Source organism: Leptodactylus fuscus, chromosome 10 (genome assembly GCF_031893055.1).
Source record: "Leptodactylus fuscus isolate aLepFus1 chromosome 10, aLepFus1.hap2, whole genome shotgun sequence".
Classification (NCBI taxonomy): domain Eukaryota; kingdom Metazoa; phylum Chordata; class Amphibia; order Anura; family Leptodactylidae; genus Leptodactylus; species Leptodactylus fuscus.
The window spans coordinates 31,008,981-31,035,999 of NC_134274.1; the positions used below are offsets into that span (position 1 = coordinate 31,008,981).

General features: G+C 41.5%; 1 protein-coding gene across 4 annotated transcripts in view; it reads right to left on the reverse strand.

The window, feature by feature from the left end:
• The window catches only part of PRKG1 (protein kinase cGMP-dependent 1), a 726,550-nt gene that overhangs the window by 162,850 nt on the left and 536,681 nt on the right, over positions 1-27,019 (reverse strand). For all 4 annotated transcript variants that reach the window (XM_075257507.1, XM_075257506.1, XM_075257505.1 and 1 more), the window contains exon 4: positions 11,593-11,698. In XM_075257507.1, coding sequence (XP_075113608.1) covers positions 11,593-11,698 — 106 coding nt within the window. The remainder of the gene's footprint in view (positions 1-11,592; positions 11,699-27,019) is intronic.

The following is a 27,019-nucleotide window of genomic DNA, read 5'->3' on the forward strand; positions in this document are numbered from 1 at the left end:
TCTAATTGTCTATCTAATTATCTATCTAATTATCTATATCTATCTATCTATCTATCTATCCATCCATCCATCCGACTATCTATCTATCTATCTATCTATCTATCTATCTATCTGTCTGTCTGTCTGTCTGTCTGTCTGTCTGTCTGTCTGTCTGTCTGTCTGTCTATCTATCATCTTTATTTCTATGGCTCTGTGTGGGCTGATACATGGTGAATGGTTAGGGCTCAAAAAATTGCTCAATTATTTGAAGATGCCGGGAAAGAACTTTTTTTTCTCGCTGACATGAGGGGAGATTGGATTTCTTCCTTGCAACTGTGAGAAGACTTCTCTTTGCTTGATGCTGTCTTTCTTTTTTCTGATCTATCTATCTATCTATCTATCTATCTATCTATCTATCTATCTATCTATCTATCTATCATAACCATGTGGGTCACATCTGTCTGTCTTGTACCTATATACCTATCCTCTATCTCCTTCTTTCCTTCCTTCCTCATATCTGGATCTATCTATCTATCTATCTATCTATCTATCTATCTATCTATCTATCTATCTATCTATCTATCTATCTATCTATCTATGGCTCTGTGTGGGCTGATACATGGTGAATGGTTAGGGCTCAAAAAAATTGCTCAATCATTTGAAGAGGTCGGCAAAGAACTTTTTTTTTCTTGCTGACTATACATATGAGGGGAGATTGGATTTCTTCCCTGTAACTTTGAGATGACTTCCCTTTGGTTGGTGCTGTCTTTCTTTTTTCTGATCTATCTATCTATAATAATTTGGAAGAGAATATGCAGGTTTATTGATCGATCCTAAAAACTGTATCTGGTGAAGCCTGGAAATCAATACTTTACTCTAACAGAGTCTCGATACAAATATTTATTTTCTTTGATATAGATTACAGAAATATATCTTGTAAAGCAAACTTCAGATTGCGATGAGGAAAGAAGACTCTGTAAAGGTTGCAGCCTTTGATATTGCCAGCGAATGCCTTATTACTCGCCACCACCTGTGGTCTGTATTACACAGTGTGTGGTTTCCATTTTGATGCACCACACTCTTGTTTAACAAGCTGTTTCCTGCCAGACACATCAATTTATCATCCTGGTGAGGTCCTGTGTAGCCCCTCACAGAACTCAAGGGTTTACGATTCCTGCTGCAAACACCTGCCCTCCCTATAATGCCTTCAATCACAGATCACAATGCAGAATCAGCCAGACCTGCGGGGTCACTACCGAGCTGTCAGGGAAATGCACAACCTTGAATTCATTACTAGTATTGTTATTAAGCACATTTTACCGCAGTATCTACAGACGTTGTTGTACATATGGTAAGTATATATACTAAGTACTCTTTCACATAAACCATTCTTTCATATTCTCCATTTCATATAGTAATAGCAGAAAAACTACCTAGCAGGATTCTAGTCTAGCTATTACTCATCTCTGTAGAAACATACCTGTCCTGGATCTCTGTGGATTCCACACACTTGCTTAAATTCAATTAGGCTGTGTTCACACATAAGAGCTTGGGAAAAGGAACTAAATCCACACAAGAAACTGCACAAAACCTCGTGTATATCATGTAAACTATGCACACGTAATAACTACTTCAAGAAAGTGTCATGGAATTGCAAATTCTTGTTACCTTTCTTTTTTCCTCCCTCTCTCTTTTTATCTATCTATCTAGCTGACTATATCTATCTACCCATGATCTTTATAATATATACCTAGTTATCTATCCATTAGCTTTGCAATTATGTGCCATCTACAAATGTAGCGAGTAGCAATCGCTACGTTGACACTTGACTAGTTAAATCCACAGCTGCAGCGAACTTCAGCTATTATTTAATAACTTAAAATTTGCTATCTACTCTTGTCTATCTGCTCTATCTATCTATCTATCTATCTATCTATCTATCTATCTATCTATCTATCTATCTATCTATCTATCTGCTCTATCTATATCTCATAACCATGTAGATCACGTCTGTCTGTCTTGTACCTATATATCTATCCTCTATCTCCTTCCTTCTTTCCTTCCTTCTATCAATCATCTTTCTCTCTATGGCTATGTGTGGGCTGATACATGGTGTATGGTTAGGGCTCAAAAAATTGCTCAATTATTTGAAGATGTCGGCAAAGAACTTTTTTTCTTGCTGACTATACACACAAGCGGAGATTGGATTTTTTCCTTGCAACTGTGAGAAGACTTCTCTTTGGTTGATGCGGTCTTTCTTTTTTCTGATCTATCTATTTATCTATCTATCTCATATCTATCTCTCATATCTATCTCTCATATCTATCTATCTATCTATCTATCTATCTATCTATCTATCTATCTCTCTAATGCAGCAAATGAACAGCACTCCAAAAAAATAAATAAAAAAAGGTGAGGATTTATTCTATAGCAACGTTTCGGTCCCAAAAGTGCAGGACCTTTCTCAAGCTCTTCTGGATCCGAAACATTGCTATGGAATAAATCCTCACCTTTTTTTGATTTATTTTTGGAGTGCTGTTCATTTGCTGTATTATATATATATATGTGGTCATATGCCTGTTCACTTGGAACTTGCACCCACTGACCGGGTCAGGTCTTTTTCTGGTGCTGCTCTATACAACTATTTTTGTATCTATCTATCTATCTATCTATCTATCTATCTATCTATCTATCTATCTATCTATCTATCCGTCCAATCTCCCATCTATCTCTATTTCTATCTATTAGAGATGAGCGAACACTAAAATGTTCGAGGTTCGAAATTCGATTCGAACAGCCGCTCACTGTTCGAGTGTTCGAATGGGTTTCGAACCCCATTATAGTCTATGGGGAACATAAACTCGTTAAGGGGGAAACCCAAATTCGTGTCTGGAGGGTCACCAAGTCCACTATGACACCCCAGGAAATGATACCAACACCCTGGAATGACACTGGGACAGCAGGGGAAGCATGTCTGGGGGCATAAAAGTCACTTTATTTCATGGAAATCCCTGTCAGTTTGCGATTTTCGCAAGCTAACTTTTCCCCATAGAAATGCATTGGCCAGTGCTGATTGGCCAGAGTACGGAACTCGACCAATCAGCGCTGGCTCTGCTGGAGGAGGCGGAGTCTAAGATAGCTCCACACCAGTCTCCATTCAGGTCCGACCTTAGACTCCGCCTCCTCCGGCAGAGCCAGCGCTGATTGGCCGAAGGCTGGCCAATGCATTCCTATGCGAATGCAGACTTAGCAGTGCTGAGTCAGTTTTGCTCAACTACACATCTGATGCACACTCGGCACTGCTACATCAGATGTAGCAATCTGATGTAGCAGAGCCGAGGGTGCACTAGAACCCCTGTGCAAACTCAGTTCACGCTAATAGAATGCATTGGCCAGCGCTGATTGGCCAATGCATTCTATTAGCCCGATGAAGTAGAGCTGAATGTGTGTGCTAAGCACACACATTCATCACTGCTTCATCACGCCAATACAATGCATTAGCCAGTGCTGATTGGCCAGAGTACGGAATTCGGCCAATCAGCGCTGGCTCTGCTGGAGGAGGCGGAGTCTAAGATCGCTCCACACCAGTCTCCATTCAGGTCCGACCTTAGACTCCGCCTCCTCCGGCAGAGCCAGCGCTGATTGGCCGAAGGCTGGCCAATGCATTCCTATGCGAATGCAGACTTAGCAGTGCTGAGTCAGTTTTGCTCAACTACACATCTGATGCACACTCGGCACTGCTACATCAGATGTAGCAATCTGATGTAGCAGAGCCGAGGGTGCACTAGAACCCCTGTGCAAACTCAGTTCACGCTAATAGAATGCATTGGCCAGCGCTGATTGGCCAATGCATTCTATTAGCCCGATGAAGTAGAGCTGAATGTGTGTGCTAAGCACACACATTCAGCACTGCTTCATCACGCCAATACAATGCATTAGCCAGTGCTGATTGGCCAGAGTACGGAATTCGGCCAATCAGCGCTGGCTCTGCTGGAGGAGGCGGAGTCTAAGGTCGGACCTGAATGGAGACTGGTGTGGAGCGATCTTAGACTCCGCCTCCTCCAGCAGAGCCAGCGCTGATTGGCCGAATTCCGTACTCTGGCCAATCAGCGCTGGCCAATGCATTCTATTAGCTTGATGAAGCAGAGTGTGCACAAGGGTTCAAGCGCACCCTCGGCTCTGATGTAGCAGAGCTGAGGCTGCACAAGGGTTCAAGCGCACCCTCGGCTCTGATGTAGGAGAGCCGAGGGTGCACTTGAACCCTTGTGCACCCTCAGCTCTGCTACATCAGAGCCGAGGGTGCGCTTGAACCCTTGTGCACACTCTGCTTCATCAAGCTAATAGAATGCATTGGCCAGCGCTGATTGGCCAATGTATTCTATTAGCCTGATGAAGTAGAGCTGAATGTGTGTGCTAAGCACACACATTCATCTCTACTTCATCGGGCTAATAGAATGCATTGGCCAGCGCTGATTGGCCAGAGTACGGAACTCGACCAATCAGCGCTGGCTCTGCTGGAGGAGGCGGAGTCTAAGATCGCTCCACACCAGTCTCCATTCAGGTCCGACATTAGACTCCGCCTCCTCCAGCAGAGCCAGCGCTGATTGGCCGAATTCCGTACTCTGGCCAATCAGCACTGGCTAATGCATTGTATTGGCGTGATGAAGCAGTGCTGAATGTGTGTGCTTAGCACACACATTCAGCTCTACTTCATCGGGCTAATAGAATGCATTGGCCAATCAGCGCTGGCCAATGCATTCTATTAGCGTGAACTGAGTTTGCACAGGGGTTCTAGTGCACCCTCGGCTCTGCTACATCAGATTGCTACATCTGATGTAGCAGTGCCGAGTGTGCATCAGATGTGTAGTTGAGCAAAACTGACTCAGCACTGCTAAGTCTGCATTCGCATAGGAATGCATTGGCCAGCCTTCGGCCAATCAGCGCTGGCTCTGCCGGAGGAGGCGGAGTCTAAGGTCGGACCTGAATGGAGACTGGTGTGGAGCGATCTTAGACTCCGCCTCCTCCAGCAGAGCCAGCGCTGATTGGTCGAGTTCCGTACTCTGGCCAATCAGCGCTGGCCAATGCATTCTATTAGCCCGATGAAGTAGAGCTGAATGTGTGTGCTTAGCACACACATTCAGCTCTACTTCATCAGGCTAATAGAATACATTGGCCAATCAGCGCTGGCCAATGCATTCTATTAGCTTGATGAAGCAGAGTGTGCACAAGGGTTCAAGCGCACCCTCGGCTCTGATGTAGCAGAGCTGAGGGTGCACAAGGGTTCAAGTGCACCCTCGGCTCTCCTACATCAGAGCCGAGGGTGCGCTTGAACCCTTGTGCAGCCTCGGCTCTGCTACATCAGAGCCGAGGGTGCGCTTGAACCCTTGTGCACACTCTGCTTCATCAAGCTAATAGAATGCATTGGCCAGCACTGATTGGCCAGAGTACGGAATTCGGCCAATCAGCGCTGGCCAATGCATCCCTATGGGAAAAAGTTTATCTCACAAAAATCACAATTACACACCCGATAGAGCCCCAAAAAGTTATTTTTAATAACATTCCCCCCTAAATAAAGGTTATCCCTAGCTATCCCTGCCTGTACAGCTATCCCTGTCTCATAGTCACAAAGTTCACATTCTCATATGACCCGGATTTGAAATCCACTATTCGTCTAAAATGGAGGTCACCTGATTTCGGCAGCCAATGACTTTTTCCAATTTTTTTCAATGCCCCCGGTGTCGTAGTTCCTGTCCCACCTCCCCTGCGCTGTTATTGGTGCAAAAAAGGCGCCAGGGAAGGTGGGAGGGGAATCGAATTTTGGCGCACTTTACCACGTGGTGTTCGATTCGATTCGAACATGGCGAACACCCTGATATCCGATCGAACATGTGTTCGATAGAACACTGTTCGCTCATCTCTACTATCTATGCATCTCTTTTTCATGAATATATATTATTATTATTATTATTATTATTATTATTATTATTATATAGCAGAATTCATGAAGACTATTCTGTCTTGTGCGGTAACTTATTAAACATTATGAAGTGTGGAGCTAATCTACAATGTTGCAGCCTTTGTAGCTAGAAACACTTGGCTTCTCTTGCAATGCTAATACATTATTGAAACGGTGAAGGGCAGGGACGCCAGTGCACATTACAAGCATTTAAATGCACAGACACAATTGCTCGGATCTTTCCAAATCCAAAAACTCACTTGGCAACCCTGAAACAATGAAATCTGTCATCGGCAGAACACGCTCAGCCCTTCATCATGAAATATTTAGTGTTTATTTTACTATTTACAATTGCGAGAAATCGCCGCCATCATTCTGGTAAATAAAATTCTATTGCGTTTAGGGAGTGCAGGTTTTTTACTTCTATCTCTTCAGAGTATTTAGATGACAAGAGATTAAGTGGATTTGGCATTGCTTTTCCCCATTGTTCAGGGAAATGCTCCGTGATCAACATGTATTTGGCATTGACATAAGCAAATAAGTCTTCAGTGGACAGTTAGCAAATGGCAGCTTGTGATCCGCTGGCACATCTGTGGTATTAGACTTCATTTCAGTTCTGCTTGGGTGAGTGGGTGGCTGTGCTCTGCGACTCATGGCAAAACAGCCTTCAAAAGCAAACTTCTTCAAGAGAACTTTGTGTGCGTGGACTAGAAAGTGAATGGAAGACAATAGAATAAGATGATTATAGAAATTAGCGCCGACCTCCCTGACTGCGGTATGACAGGAGTATCGGAAATTAATCGGGGATAATTGGGTTGGTTTTCTGACACTTAAGGAATTTTATTTCTCGTCTTTTATTTTGCCAGATAATTAATGGCCTTTAATCCTTGTATTTCAGAAACTGGTAAAAATAGATATCAGCTCTATAATATATAAAACATCATATTCACCTATGTAACACCACATACTGAAATTTTACTAATTTTTTTACATTAGATCCTAATACCAAGGCTAATGACAAAAAAAGTAATTCCTTGTGTCCTAGGGGGCTTCCAAAAACTGGACACTCAGGGGAATCTTGAGAAGAAGCCCCACTGCACTGGCCCACCAGGAACTTAAAGGGGTATTCCCAACTGGTTTGTTCAGTAACCTGCATGCTGTGTGCTCTCTTCACTTCCTGTTTTTTTTCGGTACATTGGTAGGCAGGGTTCCACTTGCTGTCTCCCAGGCAAGGCTCTGCTATCTCTCTTCATAGCAGTATGTTTGCAGTCAGTAATGAGGGATGGTTGTTCATAAATTAGCACAGTGTCACTAGAAGATGCACAATATGAAGCTGATGTAGCAGAGCTGGATTTTATGATAATCCCAAATTTACATGCTATACGAACAAGAGTCAGCTTGCAGCAAACTCCGTTTTAGGTCTGTGCTTACACACAGAGGTAACAGACTGCCTGTCTCTGCCTTTATCAGCAAAATTCAATTAACCGACTGATAACTGGAAGAGCAGGGGATAAAGGGTTAAGAAATGCAAGTTGCTCCAGAACACAGCTCCCCCTCCCCTATCTGAGGGCAGGGAGCTACGTCACTTCTCTGGGGCATAGAGATAAACAGCTCCAAAATACAAGCACGGAGCACTCAGCTCCCCCTCCCCTATCTGAGAGCAGGGAGCTATGTCACTTGTCAAATTGTTGGTGCTCAAACAGAAGGCGCTAGTGTAACAGAAAGTGCCGGAATGTTTGGCGTTTCAAGAGGTAATGTCTCAAAAGTAATGACTGCTTTTGAAAGAGAAAAATCCTCGGCCAAGCACAGGTCTGGTCAAAAGTTGAAGTTGTCTGAGAGAGACCGTCAGACTCTAAAGCAAATTGTAAGAGTGTATCGCAAGACCACAGCTCCTAAAATAATTGCAGAGCTCAATAGACACGTACAGAATAGAGATGAACGAGTACTATCCACGCACGCACCCATAGGAATGAATGGATGCAGCCGGCCGCTTCCATTCATTCTTATGGGTGCATGCTATTCGAAATGGCCGTTTTGAATAGTACTCACTCATCTCTAGTACAGAACCCAGTTTCCACAAAAACTGTTCGAAAGAAGCTTCACAAATCTGGATTCCACGGAAGAGCTGCAATTAGAAAACCTCTGCTCTCAAAGACAAATGTTTCAAAGCGTTTAGAGTGGTGTAGAAAGCACCAGAGATGGTCCCTCGAGCAGTGGCAAAATGTGATTTTCTCTGACGAAGCATCGTTTACCCTTTTTCCGACCTCTGGCCGTGTTTACATTTGGAGACAGCCAAAAGAATCATTTCATCCAGACTGCCTTCTCCCAACCGTCAAACATGGCGGGGGTTCAGTGATGATCTGGGGTGCTCTTTCTTGGAAATCTGCCGGGCCAATGATTTCCCTTCATGGAAGAATTAACAGCCATCACTATTTAGGAATTTGGCTGACCAAATTCATCCTATGGTTCAAGAACTGTTTCCGGAGGGGAATGCCATCTTTCAAGATTAAAATGTACCAATCCATAGAGCAAGAATTGTTAAAGAATGGCACAAGGAACATTCTAATGAAGTTCAGGATCTCATCTGGCCACCACAATCACCAGACCTCAACATTATTGAGCATTTATGGTTGATTTTAGAAATTCAAGTAATAAGTCGATTTCCACCACCATCGTCTCTAAAAGAGCTGGTGGGTACTTTAACTGAAGAATGGGCTAAAACTCCTTTGGAAACAATTCACAATTTGTATGAATCAATACCTCGGAGAATTGAGACTGTATTTGTATTTGCAAAAGGTGGACCAACACCATATTAAAAGATATTTTGATGATTTTTCAAGGTATTTCAATTTTTTTGTCCACCCCCTGTAGCACGGGAGATATGGGGCTCCCTAATGCTGGTGTTTTGGGGTCACATATGTGGGTATCTTCTCAAGTGACACAAAGGCTTTAGGGTTCTGTTGCTGCAAATTGTTCTTTAGCTGACTTCTTGGCTGGATGTCTCTAAATACGTATATGTATCCATGTATGACCACACAGTCTTTCAAGGCATTGTTAGCATGTCTTGATATTGTGTTCAATCGTTCTCAAGACAAATTGGAATCCTTAAAGGGGTTGTCCCATCACAAGGATCCTATCTATACTGCTTGTTAATGTGGATGTAAGACTTTTCCTAAATACACTGCTTCAGCAAAACTGCTTTGTTTGTCCACTATCTACTTTATTCAATTCATTGATGACACCGCCCTTGACTTATCTGCTCAAAAGTCAAGTGATGTAGCTGCCTGCTCTCAGGGGGGAGGGAGGAGGGGCTAAGTGCATGGGAGCGAGCCTGTGTTTCTAGCTATTCCTGTATCTACACCACGTGACCTAACTCCCTGCTCTGAGATAGAGCAGAGGAGCTGCTTTCATTTCTTCTGTTCTCCCAGTTATCAGGTTAGCTAACTCAATTGTGTTCTTTATGGCAGAGACAGGCAGTCTCTGTATGTAACACAGAATGGAGTTGCCGCTGCCTGTACTTCAGAGTCCAATATGGGTGGGTGGAGCTACACGCTAATTTGGGGGCAGAGCTAAACGGCAGGTTGCATGTGAAACCCCGCCCACCAAACGATGCAAGAAACCAGGAAGAACGAAGATTTTACAGCAGTGAAGACTGGTGAGTATGCGACGTGGGAATACCCCTTTAACCATATTGGAGACCAGGTAAGTGTGGAAACATCTATACCTCTGCACCTGCTATAACTATTCTAAAGTCATCAGCCTAGACCCTACTTTCTTCTACTGGTTTTGCAAGAAGCTTGAGACCATCTCCTCAACAAGTAGACATGAAATTAAGTAAATATGTAAATCTGAGGCAATCTAGAAGAACTATTCTAAATCACACTTGAGAAAGGGATCTGAATTCCCAAAACGCGTCATGGAATAAATTCTACTATATGGATATTCTAAATCTGTATCATTGTCGAGGCCATTGACAAGGTCTCGGTTTTTCTTCTGCCTTGATTTTCATATATGTCAGAGAATGCGTAAAAAAAAGAAAAAAACTGTTGGCAGAAACATAAAACCAGAAAGAGTCCTGAAGACTTTTGTGCAGAGAAAATATAGAGCGTCGCTGTGCGCACAGAGATAAGAGATTACTAGATTATGTCTTGTGCTCTATAGCTATGTGCTAAGCTGTATTTAGAGAATATATAGCTCTCAGTATTAAGGTCTTGTCCATATTATGTCTGACAGTTTGTCAGGAAAAGCTCCATTGTGGTCAAGGGTTAAAGAGCTTAATATGCAAAATATCTCCTTTGAAAACAAATCAGAAATCTGCGAGGAGAAAATCCCTTTTCACATTTATCTCCTTAATCCATTGCAGACTTTCGGGTCAGCATTTTTGAATCCTTAAGAATATGGAAGTGAAACGCAGATAAATATTGTATGTGTAAAAGCTGATGCTGGAATATTAATGTGTTGCTAAAACATATTCTCAACTCGGTCAACATCAATTTCGCGTAGGCAAAGGGACTTCTGGTGAACAGAATGGCCACAGTCAAGTTGTTTCTGGCAAAAGAGGGCATTTCGGGTGAACTTAAAGTCGTTCTTCTAGGTGTCTTATGTTACTGTACACTGAAGCCAGTATACCATACAAGTATAGCATAGTACGTATAGTATACACGCTTTTTATGGGTTAATTCAATATTTCCATGTAAAAAGATGTTTAAAAGTTGCCGGGACTCAGAGAGAAGGTATGTATGTCCTTTTTTTCCCACCTACACTCTGTGATGGACAGCGTAAAGCTGGGTTCACACCACTGCTCAGATTCAGTTTTGGGAAATCCATTCCTGAATCTACTTTAAAAATGCTGGTAGCATTTTCTGGGCGGGAATATGGTGGATCCCATTACAATCTATGGGGTCTGTTTCCACAGGTAACTGCTTAGTAAGCAGATTGGGTTTCCGTTTTTTGAGTGCCCAACAATGGAATCCCAATTGTAGGTATGAATCTAGAGTTAGATGTATAAGTATGTATACTAGGAAAACTATCAATAGCTTTGCATGGGTGGGGTTTGCTGGACCGTATTGACTATGATGGTTATGGTTATTTTTTATTTGACACATGTCCTGCTTTTAGCAATTGTTTTTCCAAATCCATGGCCACACATTACAAGATCATAATTCACAGTTAACGCATATCGTGAATTACAATAGCAGATTTTTTCACATACTGTGGAAAAAATACAGGCAAGTTTGGAACCCGTAGCAGGTCAAATATTGTTGTAATGCAAAGGTTAAAAAATGCTGCAACCATAGAGGTTAAACCGTAGATAACACCAGCTGCTTTTTCCGCAGGCGAGTCCATTGTAGAGTATCCTGTTGTGGATATTCCACATGTGGGCCACCCGGAGGATGCTACTTGCTTTAACCTGAACTTGGCACATAACCATATGTCTAAAGCTAAGTCACATCTGTGTTGTGGATTCCGTTCCCCATTTCTCTTGAAACCTGCGTAGAGAAAAGTCCTGGAAGCAGGACTTTCCTCTCCGCATTTTTCAGGTGGAAACCTGGAGGACCCCATTATAGTCACCAAGCGGACCCAGGGAATGGAAACCCAAGCGCAGGTGCGAACCTAGAGTAAGGATTGCACTTGAAAATACAATAAAAATAACATACCTTTTTAAAAACTCCATGTATTCGGTGTGCTTGATGAGCCCCGTCCGCATCATTATAGTCTGAAAACATTGTCGATCGATTGCCCATAGTTTCACATTTGTAAGTGCTGTAAAAAATGGAAAACAATGATTAACAACTATACTGTACATGTATGTGTCTAATCGACACACAATTAAATATGTTACGAACATACTGTCTCTTGTGTACAATCACATTTAAAGGGGGGCTCCTTTATTGTACAGTTCATATATTGTTAAATTTCCATGTTCCCTTGTAGTGATTTGATGCATAAATGCTTCGGACATTATTAACACATGTATGGATCCGGTATTGTTAATAATTGTAACATTACAAAATACAATTCCCACACAACAGATTCATTAGTCTTCATTGCATCAGTTGTTACTTTATACATTGTAACAACTGAAATCACCGATAACGTGAAGTCATGACTTGTGTTGAATGACAAATTGAGCTCTGCTACATCTGCATTTACAAGACACCAGTATACCGATCTTACCCAAGGACTACAAAGGGTATTAAGATCCGGTAGCTTTAAATCAGTTCATTTTACAAGAAATCGAAAAGCAATATCTGGATAAAAAACAGACACTTTCGGAATAAAGAATTACAGAAATGAGATTCATTTTGTCTTGGTTTCTGTTCTATAACATCTGGGTCCCAGATATATGAAATAAGAAACGTGAAGCCTTGAACGGCATTCTCTCTGCAATGGGCACAGAAGGGGTTTCATTTTCCGTCTGCTTCTCTCTCGTCAAGTATCCTTGAAGCCCATAAAAAGGTTGACTACCATCTTGTGACCGCAGTCATCTCGCCAGTGCGAGACGTATTTATAGGACCAAGTAATTTGTTTACAAGAGGGATGCGACAAAGCGAAGGTCAGATGAATATTTTATATTTGTGGTACTTATGTAAAAAATAACTAAGCAATGAAGTCACTATATAAACAAGGTAAGCAGTGGTGTAAGAGTCCTTGGCATAGAGGCAGCATTATTTATAACTAGGTAGGGAGTATTAGCTGCAACAAACTCTTTACATATATTCTATTAGGACCTATGGATGGAACCAGAGACCTGCAGCCATTGCCAGCTATTCATTTGACCTTTAGAGGATGGAGGGTAGTTTGAGCGTCAAGGTTCAGTTTTTTTCTTCCATATTTTCCATCTCTAATTTCCAATATTTTAACATTTTTATTAAATAAAACAGAAATAAACAATTTGCCCCCTCTGCTCCCGCAATAGATACAATCCTGACAGTTCCTAGGTAGAGATGAGTGAACAGTAAAATGTTCGAGGTTGGATATTCGTTTCGAGTAGCCCCTCAATATTCGACTACTTGAATCAAATATCGAACCCTATTATAGTCTATGGGGGGAAAATGCTCGTTTCAGGGGTAGGCAACGTTCGATCAAATTATACTTACCAAGTCCACAAGTGAGGGTCGGGCTGGATCCTCCAAGAAGTCTTCTCCGTGCAGCATCCCCGCTGCATCTTCCAGCTTTGAATTCACTCTGCCAGGTATCGGGCCTGGGCAGAGCCGACTGCGCATGTCCGCACTACAAGCGGACATGCGTAGTCGGCTCTGCCCAGGCCCGATGCCTGGCAGAGTGAATTCAGAGCCGGAAGACGCCGCGGGGAAGCTGCACGGAGAAGACTTCTAAAGGTAGGAGAAGAACCAGCGTAGATTGGCCGACTGATTCTGCATCAAACTTTTCCATTCGAATAGCGAGTGGTACTCGATCGAGTACGAGTATTTCAAATACCATAGTATTCAATCGAATACCTACTCGATCGAATACCACTCGCTCATCTCTATTCCTAGGCCATCTACAGCTCTGTGTTATATCATTATGGCACTGAGTTTTAACCATACATTCAGAGTAAAATAATAGTATAGAACAGAGTGTTAAGAGGGTAATAAGCTCACTGAACTCTACTAAGGATAGTGATTGCCAGACCAGCCACAAAAACATTTGCTCTAAGTGTTGCCTTATACAGAGGTGTCCTCCCTTACATACTCTTAGTTAAATATAGTTAAATGGTCACTAGCTTCTCAAGAAACTTTACATAAATCGATAGTATAACTGAATACAATAAACAAGGTAATATATGAGAGAAAAATACTTCTTTCTCCATTTAACCAGACTCCTTACTGGCTTTACTCAGAAATTTCTCTTAAATAGGGTGGAGTGATCCGGAAAGATGGGATCCCAATCGTCGATCGAGCAAATTTCACGATCGCAATTGACTGGAAAATGATCGGAAATCAGATTTTAAAATCGATCCTGAAATCTCAAGATCGGCTCAACCCTACTCTTGAATTTTTCTTGATCTCTGAACTGGACTGTCTAGTTATAAAGTATCATTTAAAGCATTGTTTTGAAAAGCTGGTCATCTTTTGACACATATAACTAGACATGTCCAGTCTAGGAGAGGTAAGAAGGGATATGTTTGTAGTTGGGGGTTATTACAGATTTTTTTTATTGAATGTCCAGAAGTTTGTGTGGGTTGTTTATTAGTTGTCTTATATAACCTGTGTTTACACCATGCACAGAATTATTAATTAATTGTAACGTGCACAAAACATACATAATCTATAGCTCTTGACAAGCAGCAAGACCTGTAGTGTAGCATTAAACACCACTCTGCCACGCTTGGTTTGCAAACTGCTTTCAAGGGTTTGACATTTAGGCAGCCAACTGCACAGCAGGTTAAATGAAGGAACATTAATATTGGCTGAAAGACATAAGGATCGTGAAATGAATGCACTCGCTTAATATGTTTAACTGCAGGCATTGTATGTACCACTGTGATCTCTCAGAGAGTGGCGCAAACAGAGCAAACGCCACAATTTGTAAGAATAATGAGAGACGGAGAGTACTGCTGCTACATAACAATTGCTAGAAGATAGGAAATAAAATATTATATAAGCAAAAAAAAAATCACACAAAAAGGTAAAAAGAAAATCTAAAAATAATATATAAATATTCAATAAATAAAAAAAATACAAATTCAAATTCTAAAAAGCAAAATTATACTTTGACACAAGAAACATGCTCACTATGCGCATAGCCACCCTTAAAACAGCATATAAGTGGTTTAGGAGACACTTTAGTAGTTGTAGACTCCCTTTAGCTACATTAAAGGGGTTGTCCCATCTCAAGAATTCTATCTATACTGGTAGCTTATGGAAATTGAAAACTTTTTCTAAATATATTGCCTTAGAAATTCTTCTTTGTTCTCCTGATATGGGACTTATTTCTCCAATTGTTTACACAGCATTGCTATAACCACGGACCTGTGAGATAGGACAAGTGACATCACTTACTCATTGCTCTTGCCGGCAGGAAAATCACTAAGCTAACTGCACTTTGCTGATAAAGCCTGGACTGCTATCTCTCTATGTAAACACACAGATAACTCTGAGCCTATTCTGTACAATCATCTGCATAATATCTTATCTGAATAAGTGTTCTGTGTCCCGTTCAGCAAGAGGGAAGAGGAGGGAGAAAAATTACAGGAAGTGAGAAGCAGAGACTGCAGGCAGAGCACTGAGACACTGAGATGGGAGAACCCCTTTAATAGTGCAGTCTATGGAAATGGGTAAAGATGTGAATGGGAAAAAAAAAAAATCTTATCTGACTGGCCAGAACCACAGTTTTACATTAAATCTACTGTATAGTACTGGTAGCCTCACATGAGGCACAAAAAGCATTGGAAACCCTTAGGCACCTGTTCCCATATATGACCACAACTTCTGACCCAATATAAATATATATACTTATGACCGTGAAATGTACACAGTAGGGCATATATATGAATAGAAGACAAATTACGAGACAGATATGGCACAGATTTTATTACACAAAGTATACCACAGATTATGTAAGATTTTTTTGGCTTGATAATAAACACTTACAAGTCAAAGCCATAGAATACCATAGCCATATGGGGCAACACGGTGGCTCAGTGGTTAGCACTGCAGCCTTGCTGCGCTGGAGTCCTGGTTTCGAATCCCGCCAGCACTGAATAAATTGTAAACGGTATTCTCTAGTGTGGGAAAGCATCAGTAGGCTTTAGGGTCTAGGTGCAAATGCAAACACCTTATAATTTTTCCGGAGACTGGAATTCTCTCAAATGCTCCAAATGTTCCAGACAGGTCACAGCACTGTATATGAATGCGATTATATAGATTACGCTAAGTTCATACTAGCCGTCATGTTTCTGTCCTTCAGCTCTTGAAAGAGGGAAACCCTGATCCTGCAGAACTGGTAGTCATAGCTGTTTTAACAGGACCGGCTGTGTCAGAAATTGCAGGATACATGCTATCTGATGGTGGAGATCCAACACAATGCCACACTGTCACCCATACAAAAACAACAAAAAATAAATGTCAAAAGTTGCTGAGACCTTCGTGTAAGCACCTGCTTAGAAATCCCCTAATGTTAATGACTGCCTTCAGCAATACTATGACTTACAAATTATTAGCTGACAACTTTGAGTCATAGTGAGTATATATTATCACCAGTCACTGACTTATGTTTGATTCTATGGAGATGAGAGATATGCTAATTATTACTGTCATCTCGGATACATGTCAGGAGATAGTATAATATAATCACCTTTATAGGAGAGTGTTCACTAAGAACATACTATATAAACTAGTCTCTCCTGCCTTCAGCTCTCATTACTAAAACCAGTGGCGCTTGTCAGTAAAATATTTTTTTCTGACAGGTTTTCAAGGACCACATTTCCACCTGTAATCATAGCCTAAATACAGGTTCCAAGTTCTAATACTGTACCCGAGCCGTTGTATGGATTCTATAATATGTGGAATGAAAACAGTTCTCAGTATAACATAATGCACAGAAGGCGTAAACAGTATAGGAGAGGAGGCGGAGCAGGAAGTCTCTAGGGTGATGATTCAGCCAATGGCTGCAGAACAGGAAGTGACATCACAGTACTGTTTTCTGGGTAGTCTGGTAACATCCAGTTGTTTAGTTATTGCTTGTGACGTGGAAACAGTCGTCCGACTACTCAAAGAAAGTTCTTCAGTAGCCTTCAAATGTTGGAACTTGTGTTGGGGACTGAGTGACAATGATAAACACTTGTAACACATTTTTCTAACCAAGGGAATGTTGTAGAGTAGGGGAGATAATTTCTGCCATACAGGCGCTCATTCCCAACACCCACAAGGGTCAGTTGTTTTACAGGAAGCCAATTTACTTATCGGTACATTTTTGGAATGGGGGAGGACATAGGGAGACCATAGGGCCCCAGCTCTGCAAAGCGACAGTGCAGTGCTAACCACTGAGCCACCCTGACTAAATCAAGGCCACACATACAAGTATATTAGTACATTTCATTAGTCTATATTTTACAACCACTTAAGAACTCTGTGTCATTAGATAACCCATTGAAGGACCTACATACAATACAATGTAAATATCAACTTGAGAATTCGCAGTTAAGAGAGCAGAGTTCTACAGTGCTATATGTCACATAAGCCTATTAGCTCCAATTTACTAATTATACAGAAATGTTACTGTAGTAAGTAAGATCTAATATTATCATACATCAATGATTCAGTAAAATATAAATAATCATAAGACAATTAAATATGTGTGAACATCTGGGTGCAATACGGCTTTATTCTGCCAACCACAGCCATTACGTTGAGGTCTTGTTCAGCATTCACACTGTATGCTAGAAACTTGACATTCCCAGATGGCCATAGAAGCACAGATTTAGTAATATTTCCCTAACTATCAAGTGTAAAATCTAGATGGAAATTTATATATATGACAGATGTTACTAAGGTAGAGGAGAAAGCAATGAGATGAAACAATGCAGAATATATGCTCACTATACTGTTTGGAATCAAGGGTGGGCCGGCCCCTGTTCTGGAGATAAGTAATAAATTTGTCTCTACGTCTCCTGTTGCCCCTCCCCTCTCCATAGACTTCATTGGTATGGAACCAAAATGACATAATATTTAATACTTAAAGGGATTCTACCATTAAAGCAACTTTTTCTCGAATTACCACGTCGGAATAGTCTTAAGAAAGGCTATTCATCTCCTACCTTTAGATGTGGTCTCCGTCGCGCCGTTCCTTAGAAATACCGGTACTTACCGGTATGCTAATGAGGTCTCGGCAGCAATGGGGGCGTCCTTCTTCTTCATCTGCCTCCTCCCCTTGTCTGTCGTCTTCTTTCTTTGTCATGTCTGACGCCTGCGCAGTCAACTCTGACAGTGAGACCGCTCCTCACGTCTTCGCCAAACAGAGTGTACTGCGCATGCTCAGTAAGGTCTGTACAGCCCTCCGACGCGCGAGTGAACTCATCCAGGCTTTGGAGGGCTGTACGGACCTTACTGAGCATGTGCAGTACACTCTGTTCGGCGAAGATGTGAGGAGAGTACTGCACATGCGCGCAATTACAGCCTTGGAAATATGGCCACCGGTCTGCATGCGCAGTCTGCTCTAACAGGGTCTCGCGGTCAGAGCCGACTGCACAGGCATCAGACATGACGAAGAAAGAAGACGACAGACAAGGGGAGAAGGCAGATGAAGAAGAAGGACGCCCGCATTGCTGCCGAGACCTCATTAGCATACCGGTAAGTATCGGTATTTCTAAGGAACGGCGCAACGGAGACCACATCTAAAGGTAGGAGACGAATAGCCTTTCTTAAGGCTATTCCGACGTGGTAATTAGAAAAAAAGTTGCTTTAATGGTAGAATCCCTTTAAAGACACAGGCGCTTTTCTTTAGTAAAGTATATTACAGCTTGCTCCATTCATCTGCACTATTTTTTTCTGAAAAAATAAGTACAATTGTATTTTCTCCTTAAATACGAAGAAAAAAGAACAGAAAAAAAAGTCCATAAAGTGCCGTCTTGTTTTGACCCAGCTCATGCAAACGACAGACCCCGAAGAATGCCTACATATTAGAATTGCTCTCAGTGATTTGCCTTAGTGCGCTGTCTACTTAGAACACTCCATTTACCAAATGTGAAGTGTGAACGTGTCCTGCCAAAACCTGGACAGCAGAGGACATTTGCATATTTGAACAACTGTCATGCTGTCTAATGACCATAAACATGGCTTGAGCATCAGCTTGAGTGAAGTATGATGGATTCCAAATCCCCAAGCTTATCAGCTATGAGTAATGTCTAATGTTCCTTGTGAATGCCAATGCTCTCACACAATATTTCCTCTTTGTTCATCTATATGGAAAAAACACTTTGTCCAAAGACCGAAAACACTGCGCTTTCTTGTATGTTGAAAGGTTTATACGCCATCTTCTTAACTGTACCTAGATAACCATGGTATTTAGCTAACATTATTAGTATTAGGAAGATAACATACACGTCTTTAAGATTACCCCCAAAGATACAACGAAATTGTATGTATGTTGGCACAAATCCTTTAGTAGTTCCTTCAGTAGTGTCTAAGGCCTGGTTCACATCTGTGTCCAGTAGGGAACCCCCACGAATGGAATACGGAACACATTAATAAGCGGTCAGCAATGAAAGCACACGGACCCCATAGACTATAATGGGGTCCATGTGTTTTCCACACGGTGTCCGCATGAATCATGCAGAGAGGAAAGTCATTCTTGCAGTACTTTTCATTTGGTATTACGTTTAGGGGGTCCCCTACTGGACTGCCCGAAAGGAATACCGAACACAGATGTGAACCGCGCCTAAGTTATGTCTTGCTTCATAATACGGATACTGGCAGAACCCCATTTATTATAGAAATCACACTTCCCATTGGATCAAGGTGGCTGTGCACACTGTAGGGGTTTTCTGGGAACTCATCTAACCTTAAGATAGGTCTGATGACCCCCCTCAGACCCCCTCGTATCAGCTGTTTGAAGAGTATGGGTGATGCCACATGATATCCATCCTCTTCATGTGAATGGAGCCGAGATGCACTACCAAGCATAGCCCCTACCTAATGTGTGGCGCTATGCATGGTATTCTCTTTAACTAGCTCTTGTTCTAGGTGTTGGACCCCCCCCCCCCCCCCCCCAATGAGATATTGATGACCTATCCTAAGAATAAATTATCAACAGTTCAGTCCTGAAAACACTCTTTAAATGGATTAACAAAGAATGCCAATTTCAGTGAGTTGTATCATTGAATGTATACGGAGGTCTTCTGTCTTTCATTTATGGTAGATGTGGGGGGGGGGCAGAATTGGCTGTCGATCTTTTTTTTCCTAGGAAAATCCACGTCTGGAGGTATCCGGCAGCACTTACTCCCCTTCCTCATTTAGAACTCACGTACAGGCTGAGTATACAAGTGTATGAAGGGTGAGGAGGAATCGCAGTCAGCCATACAAGCATTTCCCGGACTGCTATCTATTGTGTACAGTATGATCAGCTTTATCTGTTGAATGTGTCTTCATTGTAGTTGAAGCACTTTAGTTAAACCAAATCTATGAAACTTTCTGATATAAAGTTCTGATACGGTACATGAAATCACGACCAAGGTAGCAAGCAGAACAGCTGCTGAGGTACCCCGCAGTGCTGGCAGCCTAACTCTATTACAGCGTGATACAGCTAAGGGGTAGTGAACTCTACCTGGCAGATGGCAAATATGGGATAAGGTAGGGATACACTGAGCAATAACAAAACTACAATAAAGTACAAAGAGACTGAAAAGTGTCTTAAAAGAAAGTCCAGTATTGCATAAATGTTACTTACTATTACAACAGTCTTCTGAAAGTTGTGCCCAATATATGTGCTCCAGTTGTTGGGTGCCCAAGAAGAGCACCAACAAGTCTTGGTCAGTGTACCAAGATACAATACAAAGGGAGAATCTAGCTACAACTTTGCATTTAACTTCGATGGATGCAGGGACATGAATAATAATAATAATAATAATAATAATAATAAAGTATGGAATAGAGATTCTGTTTTGGGGTGTATTTTGTCTCTTTGTGTCATACACACCCATACAACTATATTATCACAGCTGTACTGATTATCGGGTCATGTTTTGGTAGTAGGAACTGAGCCTAAAGATAAGTGCTAGTCCTAACATAGTGTTTTGTCCAGAGTGTGTCTCTGGACAATGTGATGTGTCCACCACTCTAGGTGCTGGGGTAGACACACCTTTGTGTGGCCCAATATTTACTGGAGGGCTATATGATGATCTTTTACTGCTGGAGCCACTGGTTAACCCCTAAACTAGTCACATCAGCCACCTGGACCACATGCTCCTACCACCAAGGGGAAGGAAATACGCAAGGATAACTTAAAGGTAACCTGTCACAATAAGCTATCAGCAATATCTTATGGAGCGCCGGTTTAGTGTCCACAATATTCCAATATGAAGCCTGTCTGTGTAGGCGTTTTATTACATAAAAAATTGTATTTATATAGAGATAAGTCTCATGAGTCTGCTCAGATCACTAGTGCTCCTGGTACATGTGCAAAGAAACTGGGTGGGTAAACCTTGGCTTTACTGCGCATGTACCTGATGTTGGGCACATACAGAAGTATAATTTCCTAGATTCTTTGCAGAATTGTGCTGTTATGATAGTATCTCTGGAGCTACAAAACTCACACAGCACCGAGTGCTGATAGATATATCCCAGTGAAGCCAGATGGATATTTTCTAAAGTTATCACCACAAAAACTGGTATAAGAAATAAATGCTACACAATCTGAAGTCTAACCAGAACCCACCATAAACTCACAAAGCAGATGAAAACCATGGGAATAAATCAGTAGAGTTAATGTGTCTAAACCAAAAGTCAATCCAAGAAGTAATATCAGAGCCAAAATCAAAAGACAAGGATTTCCGGTAAGAAGCCACAGGTCTAGGAGCCTCACCAAAGTACAACCAAATAGCAGGCACCTGGAGGAGAAGGAATAGGGATTAAATATCAATAATTGGATCAGCAAAGGAGAGCTTTGAAAACTGCAGAAGATTTACAGGTTGGCACAGTAACCTTAAAGCGACAAAGCTGAACTGAGATTCTTGACATGTGCATACTCCAGGGACAGTTGTCATTAGGTAAGTATAAGCATTTTTAGTCTATCTTCAAGACATTCACAGCTAAGGTTTCCTATAACTTGTATAATTTGAGTAATTTTATGCCTTTTCTTCACAAATCTTTCTGGAAATAATGTTCGCTTTGTACGTTAATTTCATTAGCTCACCCAGGATAACACTCATTAGCTTCAAACAACAAGGTTAATGCCATCTTGTTAATTTTCTAAGTTTTGTTTCATTCGGTTTCTTTACTTTTGGCCATTTTTCTGTACTTGTCAGCCCACAAATGAATCTCTTGCTAATTGTGAGCTTTTCTTCAGAAAATGGCTTTGGTATATAAAAACTATGGACTTGTATTATGTACAGTGAATGTGCTATCCTTTGATGTTGTAAGGAACATTAGTCATCTCCTCTTTAATTTGCACTTTCTATTAAGTAATAATGAGGGACACGTTTCCTTTAGTTAATAACAGTTTATTAAACAGACCCCGCTGATGCTAACAATGGTCTCATGCTTTGTCTTGAGTGCGTATAGAAGAAATGGTTCTGGCAGTGGCATAAACAGATGTTGTCACAAATCTTTTCAAAGTCAATGTAATTTTTCGCTATAATTTTCTTTATCACACTAGGCTACACAGGAGTGACGTGACCTCTACAATCACACATTCATACACATAGCTGCCACCACTCGCTATGTTAAGGTAGGCAAGACCCCAAACAACCCAGACAACTCGCAACAATAGGTAATAACAAAAAGGTAATAATTCTAAGTGATATTTACTCTCTTCAGACCCATGAGGATGCTCACAGCAGAGGACAACCTTGTTAAATTTTATATATTTAATATACACAAAAAGATGTAATAAAGTCATATACAGGCAAATAAAGTAAGAACAAATTTGGATAATAAAGAACAGACCTATTTGTAAGTGTCTCTGGGAACACAGCATGATGTAGTTTGATAGATTCTACAGGTGACCTGTACCTCCAAAATCATGTACCTCACCACTTTTTACGGACCCCAACCTACTTCCTAGAACCCCCCACCAGTGACAAGAATGTCATAATTTTCTATTTATTTAAAATATAGAGCTTTGATCAGCAATAGAGATGAGCGAACAGTGTTCTATCGAACTCATGTTCGATCGGATATTAGGCTGTTCGGCATGTTCGAATCGAATCGAACACCGCGTGGTAAAGTGCGCCATTACTCGATTCCCCTCCCACCTTCCCTGGCGCCTTTTTTGCTCCAATAACAGCGCAGGGTAGGTGGGACAGGAACTACGACACCGGTGACGTTGAAAAAAGTAGGCAAAACCCATTGGCTGCCGAAAACATGTGACCTCTAATTTAAAAGAACAGCGCCGCCCAGCTTCGCGTCATTCTGAGCTTGCAATTCACCGAGGACGGAGGTTTCCGTCCAGCTAGCTAGGGCTTAGATTCTGGGTAGGCAGGGACAGGCTAGGATAGGAAGGAGAAGACAACCAACAGCTCTTATAAGAGCTAAATTCCAGGGAGAAGCTTGTCAGTGTAACGTGGCACTGACGGGCTCAATCGCCGCAACCCAGCTTTCCCAGGATCCTGAATGGAATACACTGTCAGTGTATTCCCGTATACCCGATATATACCCCGATACCCGTTCCAACGGTGTGCCCCCCCACCTTCACCCCAGAAATACCCTGCAAGTCCCCTAGCAATAGAATTGGGGCTATATACACCCACAATTTTTACTACTGGTATACAGTGCCATTGTCTGACTGGGAATTCAAAGAATATATTGGGAATACAAATACCCTCATTTCTTGCTACTGCCATATAGTGCCAGTTTCTGACTGGTAATTCAAAGAATATATTGGGGTTACGTGCACCCACAATTTTTACTACTGGTATACAGTGCCATTGTCTGACTGGGAATTCAAAGAATATATTGGGAATACAAATACCCTCATTTCTTGCTACTGCCATATAGTGCCAGTGTCTGACTGGGAATTCAAAGAATATATTGGGGTTACGTGCACCCACAATTTTTACTACTGGTATACAGTGCCATTGTCTGACTGGGAATTCAAAGAGTATATTGGGAATACAAATACCCTCATTTCTTGCTACTGCCATATAGTGCCAGTTTCTGACTGGGAATTCAAAGAATATATTGGGGTTACGTGCACCCACAATTTTTACTACTGGTATACAGTGCCATTGTCTGACTGGGAATTCAAAGAATATATTGGGGTTATAAATACCCTCATTTCTTGCTACTGCCATATAGTGCCAGTTTCTGACTGGTAATTCAAAGAATATATTGGGGTTACGTGCACCCACAATTTTTACTACTGGTATACAGTGCCATTGTCTGACTGGGAATTCAAAGAGTATATTGGGAATACAAATACCCTCATTTCTTGCTACTGCCATATAGTGCCAGTTTCTGACTGGGAATTCAAAGAATATATTGGGGTTACGTGCACCCACAATTTTTACTACTGGTATACAGTGCCATTGTCTGACTGGAAATTCAAAGAATATATTGGGGTTATAAATACCCTCATTTCTTGCTACTGCCATATAGTGCCAGTTTCTGACTGGTAATTCAAAGAATATATTGGGGTTACGTGCACCCACAATTTTTACTACTGGTATACAGTGCCATTGTCTGACTGGGAATTCAAAGAGTATATTGGGAATACAAATACCCTCATTTCTTGCTACTGCCATATAGTGCCAGTTTCTGACTGGGAATTCAAAGAATATATTGGGGTTACGTGCACCCACAATTTTTACTACTGGTATACAGTGCCATTGTCTGACTGGGAATTCAAAGAATATATTGGGGTTATAAATACCCTCATTTCTTGCTACTGCCATATAGTGCCAGTTTCTGACTGGTAATTCAAAGAATATATTGGGGTTACGTGCACCCACAATTTTTACTACTGGTATACAGTGCCATTGTCTGACTGGGAATTCAAAGAGTATATTGGGAATACAAATACCCTCATTTCTTGCTACTGCCATATAGTGCCAGTTTCTGACTGGTAATTCAAAGAATATATTGGGATTACGTGCACCCACAATTTTTACTACTGGTATACAGTGCCATTGTCTGACTGGGAATTCAAAGAGTATATTGGGAATACAAATACCCTCATTTCTTGCTACTGCCATATAGTGCCAGTTTCTGACTGGTAATTCAAAGAATATATTGGGGTTACGTGCACCCACAATTTTTACTACTGGTATACAGTGCCATTGTCTGACTGGGAATTCAAAGAGTATATTGGGAATACAAATACCCTCATTTCTTGCTACTGCCATATAGTGCCAGTTTCTGACTGGGAATTCAAAGAATATATTGGGGTTACGTGCACCCACAATTTTTACTACTGGTATACAGTGCCATTGTCTGACTGGGAATTCAAAGAATATATTGGGAATACAAATACCCTCATTTCTTGCTACTGCCATATAGTGCCAGTGTCTGACTGGGAATTCAAAGAATATATTGGGGTTACGTGCACCCACAATTTTTACTACTGGTATACAGTGCCATTGTCTGACTGGGAATTCAAAGAGTATATTGGGAATACAAATACCCTCATTTCTTGCTACTGCCATATAGTGCCAGTTTCTGACTGGTAATTCAAAGAATATATTGGGGTTACGTGCACCCACAATTTTTACTACTGGTATACAGTGCCATTGTCTGACTGGGAATTCAAAGAGTATATTGGGAATACAAATACCCTCATTTCTTGCTACTGCCATATAGTGCCAGTTTCTGACTGGTAATTCAAAGAATATATTGGGGTTACGTGCACCCACAATTTTTACTACTGGTATACAGTGCCATTGTCTGACTGGGAATTCAAAGAGTATATTGGGAATACAAATACCCTCATTTCTTGCTACTGCCATATAGTGCCAGTTTCTGACTGGTAATTCAAAGAATATATTGGGGTTACGTGCACCCACAATTTTTACTACTGGTATACAGTGCCATTGTCTGACTGGGAATTCAAAGAGTATATTGGGAATACAAATACCCTCATTTCTTGCTACTGCCATATAGTGCCAGTTTCTGACTGGTAATTCAAAGAATATATTGGGGTTACGTGCACCCACAATTTTTACTACTGGTATACAGTGCCATTGTCTGACTGGGAATTCAAAGAGTATATTGGGAATACAAATACCCTCATTTCTTGCTACTGCCATATAGTGCCAGTTTCTGACTGGGAATTCAAAGAATATATTGGGGTTACGTGCACCCACAATTTTTACTACTGGTATACAGTGCCATTGTCTGACTGGGAATTCAAAGAATATATTGGGGTTATAAATACCCTCATTTCTTGCTACTGCCATATAGTGCCAGTTTCTGACTGGTAATTCAAAGAATATATTGGGGTTACGTGCACCCACAATTTTTACTACTGGTATACAGTGCCATTGTCTGACTGGGAATTCAAAGAGTATATTGGGAATACAAATACCCTCATTTCTTGCTACTGCCATATAGTGCCAGTTTCTGACTGGGAATTCAAAGAATATATTGGGGTTACGTGCACCCACAATTTTTACTACTGGTATACAGTGCCATTGTCTGACTGGGAATTCAAAGAATATATTGGGGTTATAAATACCCTCATTTCTTGCTACTGCCATATAGTGCCAGTTTCTGACTGGTAATTCAAAGAATATATTGGGGTTACGTGCACCCACAATTTTTACTACTGGTATACAGTGCCATTGTCTGACTGGGAATTCAAAGAGTATATTGGGAATACAAATACCCTCATTTCTTGCTACTGCCATATAGTGCCAGTTTCTGACTGGGAATTCAAAGAATATATTGGGGTTACGTGCACCCACAATTTTTACTACTGGTATACAGTGCCATTGTCTGACTGGGAATTCAAAGAATATATTGGGGTTACGTGCACCCACAATTTTTACTACTGGTATACAGTGCCAATTTCTAACTAGGAATTCAAAATGCGCAAGGCTCCCGGAAAGGGACGTGGACGAGGCCGTGGGCGAGGTCGGGGGAATGGTTCTGGGGAGCAAGGTAGCAGTGAAGCCACAGGGCGTCCCGTGCCTACTCCTGTGGGGCAGCAAGCATTGCGCCACTCCACAGTGCCAGGGTTGCTTGCCACATTAACTAAACTGCAGGGTACAAACCTTAGTAGGCCCGAGAACCAGGAACAGGTCTTGCAATGGCTGTCAGAGAACGCTTACAGCACATTGTCCAGCAGCCAGTCAGACTCTGCCTCCTCTCCTCCTATTACCCAACAGTCTTGTCTTCCTTCCTCCCAAAATTCCGAAGCTTTACAGAACAATAACCCAAACTGTCCCTGCTCCCCAGAGCTGTTCTCCGCTCCTTTCATTGTCCCTCAACC